This window comes from Salvelinus namaycush, chromosome 12 (assembly GCF_016432855.1).
Source record: "Salvelinus namaycush isolate Seneca chromosome 12, SaNama_1.0, whole genome shotgun sequence".
Taxonomy (NCBI): domain Eukaryota; kingdom Metazoa; phylum Chordata; class Actinopteri; order Salmoniformes; family Salmonidae; genus Salvelinus; species Salvelinus namaycush.
In genome coordinates this window covers 38,879,957-38,895,254 of record NC_052318.1, presented here as the reverse complement: position 1 = coordinate 38,895,254, position 15,298 = coordinate 38,879,957, and the positions used below count along the sequence as shown (strand labels likewise).

Sequence of the window (15,298 nt, the reverse complement as noted above, 5' to 3'; positions counted from 1 at the left end):
CCCTCTTCTGTCTCTTTATCTAAAAAAAATAGCCGTCCTGGTCTACTGAAAGCCGGTGACCCAGGATTCCCCTGGTTGGCTGACTCCTGGCCCTCCACCAGCCTGCCGGCCAACGGGGGCCTGGGAGGTCCCAAGGACCGGGGTAACTTTGGTCGTGGAGGTAAGAAAACATAGGTATCACCCCTGGTCAAACAGAACCAGACCATGGGAATTAGAGAATGGAGGTTGATAGAGGGCTGACCCAGACCGTCCCAGCTGACCATGGTGTCACGCTATGCCACGGCAACACCACAGCCCCACAGTGAGACCAGAGGTCAGAGGTCATGTGCCCAGAGTGAGAGGCAGTGAATACATGTATGAGCTGCATGCATTATTCAGTGTGGAGGGTATCCCTCAGCAGGCACACTGACAGGCCGTCACACACACTCCGGACTCTCAGTCTCTCTGGATCACGCTACCTATCTCATCACTATTGGCTTCAAAAAACTGACACAAACTTTAATGAGAGCGTGTGTGTGTGTGTTTCTTCTGCCTATGCATGATTGGTTAAACACGCTTGTAAACTAGATTATCTGCTTGTGGCAGTGTGTGTTTCTGTGTGTGTGGGCGTTTGAGATGGAGAGATAGTATGTGTGTAGTGGTGCCATTTTCCTGTAGCTCATTTAGCTCCCACCAGGCTGATGAGCGGCCCCGAGCCCCTGTGGGTAGAGCTGAAGGTCAGCCCTGTGTGATGGGCCCTTTCCCTCGGACACAGTGCCGGGCCCCTACAGGGCATTGCATGGCGACGTGATAATTATCCTGCTAGCTAATCACTTTGATTCATCTCAGCTCGATTGTGGTCAGTTGAACTAACACAGGGAGCCTACCGCTGGAGCAGGGAGTGCTAATGTGTTACACGCTGACCTTAAAGATGGCCACTTTATCTCTTCATGCATCTGTCTGTTTCCTAATCTCTCATCTCAGATGTGCTACCCTCCGGAGTGGGTGAGAAGACGGGCACCATGCTGTCTGACGGCGCCATCTACAGCAGTATAGACTTCACAGGCAAAGCTGGTTACAGCAGCCCAGCACGGGGCATACAGGCCACGCCCTACGCCACCACCCAGATCCTGCAGTCCAACAGTTTCCATGAGCTGGCTGTGGACAGACCAGACCCCCGCTGGAAGGCTTCCCTTCGAGCCCAGCAGGAGATGGCCAACCTGGGCTACTCACTGACCGACGGTCGCCCCTGTAACGGTACGCCACTGCAACACTGAGGAAGCACAGGGAGGGGACGGGCGGGGTAAGGCTGTGTGATTTTGAATGTGTGCATGTGTCCTTGGATTTGTGTATGCTCCAAAGGAAGCCCTAAAGCATAGCATCAGATCTCCCTAGATTGTATAACATTGTCTGGATGGTCAGTCACGGAGTGAAGCGTAGCATTCGTTAGATGGCTTTTTGGAATAACAATAGGCTTCAAGACTAGTAGAGGAGGAGAGAAAGAGAGAGAAAGATAGAGAGAAAGTTGAAGTCTGAAAACCACTGGCGTACCGGACAACCTCGCAAGGCGGGGGGGGGGGGCAGGAGCTCTGGGGGCCCATGCACCCGTCATCGACAAATAGTTTTTTACATTTAATCAATCCTTTTGACAGTAACCCTCCAAAAAGTTATTCATAACCCTTTTCCATATACACTGGGAAGCTACATTTTTGTTTCTTGGGCTTCAAGAATGTGCCTCAGGCCTTGAACAATGTACTATTGAACTAATTGAAAGTAAGGGCATATCGGTGAACAATGCTGTGGTCAAGGCTAAGACGGTGCCAGGGCAATGAATGGAGCTTACTCAGGTGTCCAAAGTGCTTCTTAGGTAGTTCTTTATTCGTTTTAGTTTAAAAAACAATCTCTCCGCAATAGCAATAACTACCGGAATGGTTGAAAACAGCTTGATTGCCGTAGCAACATCAGAGAAACTGGGCAGAAGGGAGTGGTGCTTCAAATACAGCAGTTCTGCAAAATATTTAATTGAGCCTCTCATTCTCTTTAATTGCCGGCCTCAACACTTTACGGAAAGAGATGAACTGTAGGCTATCGGAAGCTCTGGTTGCAATATCAACAGTCCCTTATCTCTGGTATATCTTGGCATTCATCATTCAAGACTAAGTTTAAATGGTATATTTTTAATATATAATAATATATACAGTTGAAGTCGGAAGTTTACATACACTTAGTCATTCAATCTCGTTTTTCAACCACTCCACACATTTCTTGTCAACAAACTATAGTTTTGGCAAGTCGTTTAGGACATCTACTTTGTGCATGACACAAGTAATTTTTCCAACAATTGTTGACAGACAGAATATTTCACTTATAATTCACTGTATCACAATTCCAGTGGGTCAGAAGTATATTTACACTAAGTTGACTGTGCCTTTAAACAGCTTGGACAATTCCAGAAAATTATGTCATGGCTTTATAAGCTTCTGATAGGCTAATTGACATAATTTGAGTCAATTGGAGGTGTACCTGTGGATGTATTTCAAGGCCTACCTTCAAACTCAGTGCCTCTTTGCTTGACATCATGAGAAAATCAAAAGAAATCAGCCAAGACCTCAGAAAAAACATTGTAGACCTCCACAAGTCTGGTTCATCCTTGGGAGCAATTTCCAAACGCCTGAAGGTACCACGTTCATCTGTACAAACAATAGTATGCAAGTTTAAACACCATGGGACCACGCAGCTGTCATACCGCTCAGGAAGGAGACGCGTTCTGTCTCCTAGAGATGAACGTACTTTGGTGCGAAAAGTGCAAGTCATAGAAAATTTGCAGGCAGAACTGAAAAAGTGTGTGTGAGCAAGGAGGCCTACAAACCTGACTCAGTTACACCAGCTCTGTCACGTTCCTGACCTGTTTTCTGTTAGTTTTGTATGTGTTAGTTTGGTCAGGACGTGAGTTTGGGTGGGCAGTCTATGTTTTCTGTTTCTATGTTGGTTTAAAGGGTGACCTGATATGGCTCTCAATTAGAGGCAGGTGGTTTTCATTTCCTCTGATTGAGAGTCATATTAAGGTAGGTGTTTTCACACTGTTTGTTGTGGGTGGTTGTTTCCTGTGTCAGTGTTTGTTGCACCATACGGGACTGTTTCGTTCGTTCATCGTTTTATGTAGTCATTTTTCCTGTTGTGCGTTCTTCGTGTTTTATGTAAGTTCGTATGTTCAGGTTTGTCTACATTCGTTTTGTTATTTTGTTTATTATCAAGTATAGTTCGTTTTTTCGTCTTGTTTGAATAAATATCATGTCATTTCACAACGCTGCAGTTTGGTTCAATCCCTGCTCCTCCTCTTCGGATGAAGAGGAGGAGGAACGCCGTTACAAGCTCTGTCAGGAGGAATGGGACAAAATTCACCCAACTTATTGTGGGAAGCTTGTGGAAGGCTACCCAAAACATTTGACCCAAGTTAAACAATTTAAAGGCAATGCTACCAAATACTAATTGAGTGTATGTGTACTTCTGACCCACTGGGAATGTGATGAAAGAATTAAAAGCTGAAATAAATCATTCTCTCTACTGTTATTCTGACATTTCACATTCTTAAAATAAAGTGGTGATCCTAACTGGCCTAAGACAGGGAAATTTTACTAGGATTAAATGTCAGACATTGTGAAAAACTGAGTTTAAATGTATTTGGCTAAGGTGTATGTAAAGTTCCGACTTCAACTGTATATAATATATAAGGTTAAATGTAATATATAATGCACAATGTCTCAGGAAAGAATGTCTGGGTTGGCAATACTTAGTAGGCCTATAGAAAGCAGTCGGGCCCACAACCTAGACCTACAGGCCGTGGTCAGTCTCTCAAGTTGGGGTTCATTTAATTTCTTTACGTTTAATTTACCTTGATTGCACCCCATTTGTGTAAGCTATTAGCCAGACAAAACCTGCTGAGTGTAACAATAAATATTGGCTGAATTCATCCTCTAGCCAACTACTTTTTTCCTCATTGTTAGGCTTTTTTATGTGTTATTTTTATAAAGGGTTTATAATAGCAGCTAAATAGCAGTTAAATACTATATATAGCGATTATCACGTAGACTCAGATGCAGACAACGTCGAAGTAACAACAGTCTATTAATCCAACAGGGGCAGGCAAAAGACAGGTCAAGGGCAGGCAGAGGTCGGTAATCCAGAAAGGTGGGGCAAAGGTACAGGACGGCAGGCAGGCTCAGGGTCAGGGCAGGCAGAGGTCAGTAATCCAGAGGTGGATCAAAGGTACAGGACGGCAGGCAGGCTCAGGGTCAGGGCAGGCAGAAATGGTCAAAATCGGGAAAACTAGAACAGGAACAATCGAGAGACAGGAACAGAGGGGAAAAACACTGGTAGGCTTGACGAAACAAAACGAACTGGCAACAGACAAATACAGAACACAGGTATAAATACACTGGGGATAATAGGGAAGATGGGCGACACCTGGAGGGGGGTGGAGACAATCACAAAGACAGGTGAAACAGATCAGGGTGTGACAGCTATATATAGTAGGCTACACTGCATAATGAAGCAATCCCTAGTAAGCTAGTGTTTTGAGGTTGGACTGACTGTATTATTTGGCATTATTAGACTGGTTTTACTCACAACAACTTTTTATCCAAGCTGGGACAGAGTGCTAGGAAGGCTCATGTCATGCAGGTTCAGGTTGGCTATACAGGACAGTTGTACTGTATATAAAAAATCCAACAACAACAAAAAATCCAATGGTTTCTGATTAGTACATTTTACAATCTGCAATAATTGAATTTCCAACCTTAATTACTGAACAAGTAATTACATTATTGCCACCAGCCTAAATGGCAGCCTAATGACACTTAGACTGTGTATACTGTAGGTTTGTGAAATGTTAGGTTTAGCATGAGAAAATTACATCCAAATTGTTCTACCAATAAACATTTATCCATTAGCTAAAGCAAAGCTATAGGCTACATGCCCTGCCACCACAGAAAGCCTATCATCGATTCGATAGGCAGCCGCATAGACGTATCACAATTTCAGCACCATGGACAGCGATCGGTAGTCTATACTTTGTGAGTAGCTGTCTGGCTGATGCATGCAATTTTTTATTTGGGGTGGGGCAACTCCTACCTTGCGGTGGTGGTCCAGAGAAACTGTGTTACGCCAGTCCTGGAAACAATAGAGGAAGAGATGTATTTTCAGAGGATTGATTAGAAAAGAGAGCAGAGAGTTGAATGTTGACTTGAGTAGAGAGAGCAGACAGGGAGAGCACAAAAAACAAGTTAGAGAGGGAGAGAGAAAGGGGGCAGCAGAGAGAGGGGGATGTTATATTTACATTTTCATTGTAAATGGACCCTGAGGATATAGTGGTTAATCGCTCCTCTCTTCATGTCGATTTTTACTCCTCAGCCTCAGGAGTTTTTCTACCCCAGAAATGTCAGAAAATGAAGGCACATTTCTTTGGATTAATTTGATTAGCAGAGGCAGGGATTCCTTTGTGTTTTGACCCGTGGATATTCAATTAGCTTGGCTTTACCGAGCAGAGCCGTATTGTAGGGAGAGTCTCAGTCAGTCTGTCTGTTGGTCAGGTGGCCGGCCATTCTCCTGCATGCTTTGGGCTGTATGCTCACCTGAGGGCTGGTTAACTGAGAGAGATAAGGAACAGAGAGGAAGAGGAAGAGAGGGAATGGACAGAGGGAGGGAGCCAGCCTGCAGCTCGTGGCCCCAGGTCTCAGTGCTTCTTTAAGAAATCGAGACCTTGGGACTGTGAAGTTAGAACCTTATAATGCCAAGTTCAAATGAATTTTTTTCTATCTCACTCTAAATATGGTTTTGGCTAGTCTAGCCATCAATAATGGCACTCAAGCAAAAAAACTGTAAATTATGTTTAAGTAAATTATGTTTTTACATCATTGCATTTGTCTGATGATCATAATGCATTTCTTAATATAGTAGAAGATGTGTTCTGACTATCTTGATAAAATAGTTTCAGTCTATCATTGATGCATTCAAATAGCTACATTTTTCTTAACTGAACATGTCTAGTTCAGAAGTGTCAGACAGAACCTTATGGTTGAACCCAGATTGACATTTCAGAGCCATAAGGTTCTATCTGTGATTGCACGCCCCTAAAAAAGGGATTTACAAATGTCTCAGCATTTTGATACTCTGCACTTCAGGTATCTTTGAGGTGAGGACCTTAATGGGTTATGAAAGAACAATTCACTACAAAACAGTTCTGAGATCTGCGATGTGAAAAGTCTTATGCTCAATATCTCAGAACTATGCTTTGTGCAAATACAACCGTATAGTCCCAAGGTCACAATATGTCAACATAGAGGAAAAGTCTTACTGCTCTGTCAGCACACTAAGAGAGAAATAATGAGAGCCAGGTGGGGGAGAGAAAGAGGGAGAAAGCCCAGGTGATGTTAAAATAGCTTTCCAAGCAGCAGTGTTTGTGTGTGTGTGTGTGTGTGTTTGTGTGTGTGTGTGTGTTTGAACCCCATGGGGTGGGAAATAGTATCAGCTCATTAAAACCCACAGCTTGGGGGCTGTAGGGATATCTCTACATTGTGAGGCAAAGACCGGGCTGATAAGATCAACTCTCTATCTCTGACTTCCCTTCCCTCTCTCAATTTAGTTCAATTCAAGGGCTTTTTTGGCATAGGTAACATATGTTAACATTGCCAAAGCAAGTGAAGTAGATAATAAACTAAATTGAAATAAACAATAAAAATGAACAGTCACATTACACTCACAGAAGTTCCAAAAGAATAAAGACATTTCAAATTATGTATATTATATACAGTGTTGTAAAGATGTGCAAATAGTGAAAGTACAAAAGGGAAAATAAATAAACATAAATATGGGTTGTATTTACAATGGTGTTTGCTCTTCACTGGTTGTCCTTTTCTTGTGGTACCAGGTGACAAATCTTGCTGCTGTGAAGACACACTGTGGTGTTTCACCCAATAGATATGGGAGTTTATCAAAATTGGGTTTGTTTTCGAATTCTTTGTGGATCTGTGTAATCTGAGGGAAATATGTGTCTCTAATATGGTCATACATTTGGCAGGATGTTAGGAAGTGCAGCTCAGTTTCCACCTCTTTTTGTGGGCAGGGTGCACATAGCCTGTCTTCTCTTGAGAGCCAGGTCTACTTACGGTACCCTTCCTCAATAGCGAGGCCATGCTCACTGAGTCTGTACATAGTCAAAGCTTTCCTTAAGTTTGGGTCAGTCACAGTGGTCAGGTGTTCTGCCACTGTGTACTCTCTGTTTAGGGCCAAGTCTCTTTCTCTCTCTCCACTCAGGTGGAAAGGGCGGCAAGAAAAAGAAGTCGAAGGGTGGGTCGAAAACCTCCAAATCCAATGGGTCCTGTTGGGTCAACATGCCCCTGCCTCCCCCACCCATGCACCCACTGCCAGGCACCGAGGTGGACCACTACCCCTTAGAGAACCATGGAGGAGGGTAAGAAAATATTTTTTCTCTCTCCACACACATGTAGACATACCAGACCTGTGTACAAATACATGTTTTGATTCTTTTTTATTGAAATACTTGTTTTCTGTGTATTTTGGTATGTTCAAATAATGTGGCCCAAATCATCTACTTCTATTTCAAATAATTTCCGATAAAATGCTTACTATTTGAAAATACTTACAGTATTTCTAAATACGTTATTTCAAATACCAAACAGGCATGGGTTCAAATGCATGGGAGTATATATTTTTGTATTTGAAATACACTGTGTAATACTACATGCCAATACATTCCAAGTGTATTTCCAAATCCATTCCAATATTACTACTGTATATTTATATTACTATATATAACTTTTTTTATTTTTTTTAATAATCTAAATACTTACTTTCAAATGTCTTTGAAAGTCATTAAAATTCCCTAAATAGTATTCTTATACATGTACCTATAAACATTCTATCATGATGGAAGTGAAATAATAGCAAGGAGCACATGCAGCCTTTCTTGTCTTTTGGGGATCTAAGGTCTGTCAGTGAGCCACTGAGAGGAAAGAAAACCCTCTCCTAATTGGCTGTAACCAGCGTGGCTCTCTGTCTCTCCTGGAGCTCTCCTCTATCTCTAGGTGTGTTTGTGTGTTTGGTGTGTGTGTGTGTGTGTGTGTGTGTGTGTGTGTGTACTAAACGAGAGGGCTAAGCACAAACGAGCAGCAGGCTGTTACAGGGAGTAGTACCCCAGTGCTGATTGAGCTCCTGGTGCCTGCACTTGTCATACTGAGGAAACAGCCATCTTCATTACTCGGCTTGTTATTGTAAGAAAAAGACACTGTTTTTGTCACAGGCATTTTTTGGAAAGAGGGCAGTGGAAAAACCTTGCCCTAGATATTGGGGGTAATATAATGCAGTTACTGTAGGACTGTTGCTGTGCAAGGACAAATGTAAGATTTCAAAATTATTATATTATAATACTTTCCTTGGGAATCTGAGGACGTTTATACCGTCTCCTCCCCTTCATCTACACTGACTAATGTGGATTCAACAGGTGACATCAATAAGGGATCATAGCTTTCACCTGAATTCATCAGGTCAGTCTATGTCATGTTCCTAATGTTTTGTACACTCAGTGTATTTCTGCCTAAAACCTTGGGGTGTGCACATTTGCATAGATATCTTGCAGCCAGTTTCAAGAAGCTTTGGCTGGTTCACCACCACTTATAACAAAACAGCATGTGGTTAGATCTTTTCATTTGATCTCAGCACCCCATTCCTGCCAGTCACTTTGTAATTACAAACCGCAGCCAATCTGTGTAATTCTCTCTCTCCCTCTGCTGATTGATAGAACATCAGATAACAGGGTGTTTAATGGTCTGGCAAAATACAAACCAGTAGAAAAAGAATAGTATTTGTCTGTTGGCTAGGCTTTGTCTCGTCACCAGTGTATAACACTGAGAGCAAGTCACTGTGCACTAGCAGTAACACACTTACATAGATTTCTAAGCACCATAGGCTGTGTGGCTCTGTGTAAACAGGCAGCCCAATGTCCACTAATTGGTCTTTTAACAAATCACATCAGATCTTTTTCAGAGCTGCTGATTGGTCCAAAGACCAATTAGTGGTAAAAAAAGATCAACTCTGGGCTGCCTGTGTAAACATATCCATAGACACACACATCCACAGTATAAGGTTTTAGATTTTAGCCTGAATTACTCACATTCTCGTTCCCTACATATTGCAGGTATGACAGTGACAGCTGGGCCCCGCCCCTTCCTGTCCAGACTTACCTTCACCAGGGATTGGACGACGATCTAGAGGAGGAGCGAGTGCCCACCCCGCCACTCAGGGGAGTGGCCTCTTCCCCGGCAGCAGCTCCCTACAGCCAACCGTCATCCTCCTCCCTAAGTTCCACCCACCACGAGGAGATGCAGTCCATGCTGCAGGCTCACCTGGATGAGCTGACCAGAGCCTACCAGTATGAAGTGGCCAAACAGACATGGTGAGGAGGAGAGAAATTACTGTGGATCTGTCAATGGATTTCTTCCTTCCTTTTGGGCTATAACTCTTTACTCTCTATGTAGTCTCTTCTCAAAGCCTCTGTGGAGTGTGCTGAGCGCCCTGAGTCTGGTACATGATATGATTCAACAATTGCCCTTGTTGCATGTTTTGGATGCATTATGTATCCACTTTCCACTGTGAAATGAACAGATAAGTACTGTACTTTGTGTTCTTTTGAATTGCCACCGGTACTTGTTAAATTTGTCTAAATTGCCTATGATATTTCAATCATGAGACTTTCACCTGGCAATTTCTGCTTTGCACTGTGAATGAATGAGCTGTCGTTCTCTAGAACTGAGCTAGATATTTTGCATATCAATAGCCAATAGTCTTGTTGAGTGTTTCATATCGGTGTGGTATTTAGGCATGTCATCCTAACCCCTGGTTTCATGTTTCATGTGAGCGATAAAAACATCCCTTCATTGATTACACCTCTAACGTGCAACAGGCATTGGGAAACGGGTCATGTCGGTAGGAACGCGTGTTGAAGAGTAATGATGGGTTTTGGCCTAGCGTGCTGCTCTGACAACAGGAAGAAGAGCTGCTAATTACATATGCGTCTCCTCCGTAGTGGGACGAGGCGTGGGGCGAGGCATCGGAGGGGACAACGGTGGGGGGAGAAAACAGACACGTTACTGACAGCCCTGCCCAACTCTGCCATTCTTCTCCCTTCACCCAGACAATTACCAGTCCATTGTGTTAGTGCTAGCACGAATGCCGTGGAAGGGATGTGCACATAGATGTGAAGGGAAAATAATGAATTCAATCTCCCACACAAACACTCACCCATGCTGAACGAGGCCCTAGTACTGCACTCTGGCATTTGGTTGTTCAGGGACTTGTGTTTTAGCCTTTACGTCCTGTCTGTTAGTGTCTTTATCTACTGCTCAGTTTCCTGTCTCAGTGACGTAACATGTTCCATCATGTTCTATACAGGCATATGAAGGGCAGCCCACACCCGCCCAAGGCCCCTGTCCCTCCGATGGGCTATGTGTCTAGCACGCTGGGGTCTGACCTGGGCACCAACCTCCAGTGTGAGGAAGAAGAGGAGGATGAAGGCTACGGAGTGTCACGTCAGCTCTGTGGCTTTGACTACACTGCTGGACTAAGCATGGACAACCTGGAGGGCTCAGGTGAGACACACATGCACGCACACACACACACACACACACACACACACACACACACACACACACACACACACACACACACACACACACACACACACACACACACACACACACAGATCATGCCCTTCTTGCCATCTCGTCACAGTGCACCCTTACAAAAAAAACATCTGTTAAATTTGCAGTTTCACATGTGAAATAGCTCTTTTCACATGTTGAGCTTAAATTTCACACGTGAAACCATATTAACACCACCTTTTCACATGTGACAAGAATACTTCACATATTGAATTTCAAGTTCATATAGGAAAATCAATCACATGTGAAATCTAATTTGCAGGTTAATATGTGAAAAACTTCCACATTTTATTGTTTTTCACATGTGAATTTGCAATTTCACATGTGAAAGTGAGATTTTCCCATCTGAAATTTTTCAAATATGAAACTGCAAATTAGATTTTTACATGTAATTGTTTTTCACACTTTTTTTTCAACTTGCAATTCCACATTTGAAAGTGAAAACCAAATTTATAAGAAAACTCCACATGAAAATCTCAATTTCACATGTGGAATTGCAGATTCACATGTGCGGTTGAAATAATGTTATCCTCCTCATGTGAAAAGACGTTGCTAAATGTTGCAGTAGCAATGTTTACACCCGTGGAATTAGGGTGACCACATCTAAAAAGCACAAATGTGGGACTAGTGAACGATTTTGCGGGACATTCGCAGAACAATCGCATTAGCCTACGTTAGCTCAACCGTCCCGCAGGGGACCCACCGATCCTGAAGAAGTTTACAAACAGAGTAAATCAAGCTTATATTTTGGGTTCTGATGGGGTATGACAGATGAACTAAGCTCATGAGGCATTTATACATTATATTCTTCAAGAATCAATTGGTACATATCATACATTTTTAAGTAAATGGATGTAGCAACTAAGAATTGCTATGTCACTATTTGAACTTGATCAATTAACCTGCCCCCTCAATTAACCTGCCCCCTCCTCCCCAAAAAATATATATATATATATTCTGTTCACTGTTCTGCGCTAGTCCCGCATTTGTAAGTAACAAGAACATTTCCCAGGACATAGACGTATCTGATATTGGCAGAAAGCTTAAATTCTTGTTCATCTAACTGCACTGTCCAATTTACAGTAGCTATTACAGTGAAGGAATACCATGCTATTGTTTGAGGAGAGTGTACAGTTTTGAACATGAAAGTTATTGATAAACAAATTAGGCACATTTGGGCAGTCTTGATACAACATTTTAAACAGAAATGCAATGGTTCATTGGATCAGTCTAAAACGGTGCACTTCCACTGCTGCCATCTAGTGGCCAACATCTAAATTGCACCTGGGCTGGAATAATACATTATGGCGTTTCTCTTGCATTTCAAAGATGATGGTACAAAATAAATTCTAAAACACTGTTGGTTTTTTCTTTGTATTATCTTTTACCAGATCTATTGTGTTATATTCTCCTACATTCCTTTCACATTTCCACCAACCTCAAAGTGTTTCCTTTCAAATGGTATCAAGAATATGCATATCCTTGCTTCAGAGCCTGAACTACAGGCAGTTAGATTTGGGTATGTCATTTTAGGCGGAAATTTGAATAAAAGGGTCCGATCCTTAAACACCTTAGAGTAATGGTGTTATTATATGGTGCAATCCTCTAGGGAGTGAAATGCTTTTGTGGCATTAATATCAAGCAAAACTTCTGAAGTCGAGAACAAAATTGCAAACAAAAATAATGATATTTAAATCAAAACATGAACCACAAATTAATAATAGCAAAACAAAATATTGCAAGCAAATACATTTTAAATGCAAAATCAAATTAATTGTAACTGGATGCAAAAAAACAAAAAAATGATGAAACATTTTTTATGATAACGCAATTAAATAACACGCTTCCTTCCCTCTTTTGTGCAATTTTCCCTATCTTTGGTTATGTTACCCTGGCCTTTGCTTTCTCTACCTTTTTTTCAGTTGAAAGTTTTGGTAAATTCTTTCCAGCAGCATAGCACTCTGCATCCCACTGCTGGTTTGCTTCTGAAGCTAAGCAGCGTTGGTATTGGTCAGTCCCTAGATGGGAGACCAGATGTGGCTGGAAGTGGTTAAAAATAAACGTGTGGAAAAAACTTGTAACATGTCGGGAATGTATTTTCTTCATGAGGGAAAAACCTGTGAAAAATGTATATGTGAAACTTAACATGGGTCCAAAAATTTCAACAACAAAAATATATACATGTGATTTGTTCATGTGTTTTTTTTTGTAATGGCAGTCAGGTGCACACATCTTTACATCGAGCAGGATGTCAAAGATTTGGGAGCAGTGAATAAATTGGCAATAGCAACGGTTTTATTCAGTAACCACTTATGGAGAGTAAATGCTTTGCCGTTTTGACTGCACATTATGCAGTTTTGACTGACAGCTTTTTGATTTCCAATTTTCTCAACCATACCGTGTCATACTCACGACCGATGGTTTCATAATGTGATATTCAGACTCATTAATTTAAAAAAAATAACATTCTATGAAAGGGAAAGAAAGGAACGATTTTGTGCAATCTGGTGCACACACATTAGTGAAATCTATCTCCACGAAAGAACAGAAACATTGAACTAGTTAGTTATTTTATTTCAGATGGAAGCTATCTTTTCTCTGTGACATCTCATTTGGGCTTTTTGTTTCAAACTCTCACTGCCATTTCAAGGGTATGACCATATTGTCTAAACACTTCTTCTTTCAGTGTCTCTTATGTTATAAAACAAAGTGACACACAAGAGCGTCTGACATCTAAAACTATTGGGAGAGTGAGAGAATGAGTTGGGGAGAAGGTACAAGGTGAGGCGATTTCAGATCCAGAGGGCAAGATTGATGTTATTTTGTCGACCCCTAGTCTGTGTTGTGAAGGAGAGTGAGACCACGATTCAGTCCTAGTCCGTTTTCTGGGAGATGATGGAACATTAGGCATGCTAGCTGAGACACAGGGGACTCTCTGCTGATATATGTGCTGTGTCTGTGATAAAGTTGGTGGTGTGCAGTAATCTGCTGTGTTACCTCTGTGGGAAGAAGGCTATGCTAGATCAGCTTATCTCTACAAAGGTCTCTCCTCTGTCTCCTCTCCCCCAGAGACCAAGCCAACACACACAGATTGAAAAGGCCAATGCATTTAGGATGGGAGCCAGTAATTACAGCCACATCTTATCCTTTACCTTGAATTGTCAAGATGTGAGAGTAGTTTATCCATACTGCCCACACCAACAGTCTTATCTAGGAAAGTTTCTTGCAGTGATTCCCCCCCCCCCCCCCCCAATCAATCAATCAAATGTATTTATATAGCCCGTCGTACATCAGCTAATGTCACAAATTGCTGTACAGAAACCCAGCCTAAAACCCCAAACAGCAAGCAATACAGGTGTAGAGGCATCTCCTCTCTTCCTGTCCTCAGTTAATTTGATTTACAAAATAGTATTTTTTCATACTTGTGTTCATTTTAGTACTTTCACTGCATAATTTCTAATATAGAGCTTATCAGTGCAAAAACTGTGATAAGTCATTGATTGCAAATCTAAACTGATTAGCTATGTTGTGCATCTCTCTAATTCTCTGTACCCGTGTCCCTGTGCTCTCTCCTTCACCCCCTGTAGGTAAAGGCTACTCCCAGCGGGGTCGGCCAGGTAGCTCAGGTTCCACAGAGGGCAGTGCTCTGGGCACACAGAGCCTCGGTCACCAGAGGGCCACGCACACTGGACGCAAACCCCGGGCAGAAACTGTTGGGACACTGCCCAGACGGAGAGATACCCCCACAGATGGTAAGACATGGGGTGAGGGGGGGAGAGGACAGGTAGAGAGATGAGGAGGGTGGATGGGAGCTTCTTTGTTGACTGTGGTTGTTAACGAGCTTTATAGCCATACTGATCCCTATGATATGACCCACTGGTCCATCCTTGATTACAAAGTCTGTGTATTACCCCGAAGGTTAATGGCAGTGTTAATCTGAGCCTCTTGTCATCCTCTCTCCTCAGCGGCCTCTCCTGCCCCAGAGCAGGTCAACAGTGTGGGGGCCAGGCTGCATGGTTCATGGGCAGCCGGAGGCTCGGACCCCCCTGAGGAGTGTATGGTCTCCACGCTGGAGCGGCAGCACATGGCCTCCTGGAGCGGCACACCCGCCAACATGGGCACCCTGGGCAGGGCATGCCACAGGGCTGGGGCTGGCATTGACCACCCACACAACAGCCACAATGGCCACCCGCCTCCCAACAGCACCGAGCAGAACTATGGAGAACGATGTACGTATCTAGCTTCTCCTGACTAATATGTCCACAGCGGCAATTTGTTTAAGAGAGCGAGTGCGAGGGAAACGCAGAGCTGTAAATGTGATGTACAGACACGTCTCACAGTGTTCTTTTTACAGTGTTACTTTCATCCTTCCTTCCAACATAATATTATGCATGTCACTTGCCCCTCCTGTTTCATGTCACAAGATGTACAGTAAGTCACTCTACATTAATGAAGAAAAATCACTACAGTTAAGCTGTTGACTCATGAAGGTGAAAGGACTTGCATTTCTTGTAAATAGGTTTTTGTATTTTCAGTTTTTCTCTTGTTTTGCTTCGCTATGCAAGCCAAAATCTGTCATTGAAGTT

General features: G+C 42.7%; 1 protein-coding gene across 1 annotated transcript in view; it reads left to right on the top strand.

Annotated features, from left to right (window-relative positions):
- LOC120057524 (roundabout homolog 2-like) overlaps positions 1 to 14,967 on the top strand; it is a 106,926-nt gene extending 91,959 nt beyond the window's left edge. Inside the window, exons 20-26 of the mRNA XM_039006119.1 lie at positions 33 to 160; positions 964 to 1,236; positions 7,291 to 7,447; positions 9,191 to 9,448; positions 10,444 to 10,640; positions 14,300 to 14,464; positions 14,678 to 14,967. Of these exons, the coding sequence (XP_038862047.1) occupies positions 33 to 160; positions 964 to 1,236; positions 7,291 to 7,447; positions 9,191 to 9,448; positions 10,444 to 10,640; positions 14,300 to 14,464; positions 14,678 to 14,967 (1,468 nt within the window). The remainder of the gene's footprint in view (positions 1 to 32; positions 161 to 963; positions 1,237 to 7,290; positions 7,448 to 9,190; positions 9,449 to 10,443; positions 10,641 to 14,299; positions 14,465 to 14,677) is intronic.
- The last annotated feature ends 331 nt before the right edge of the window (positions 14,968 to 15,298 follow it).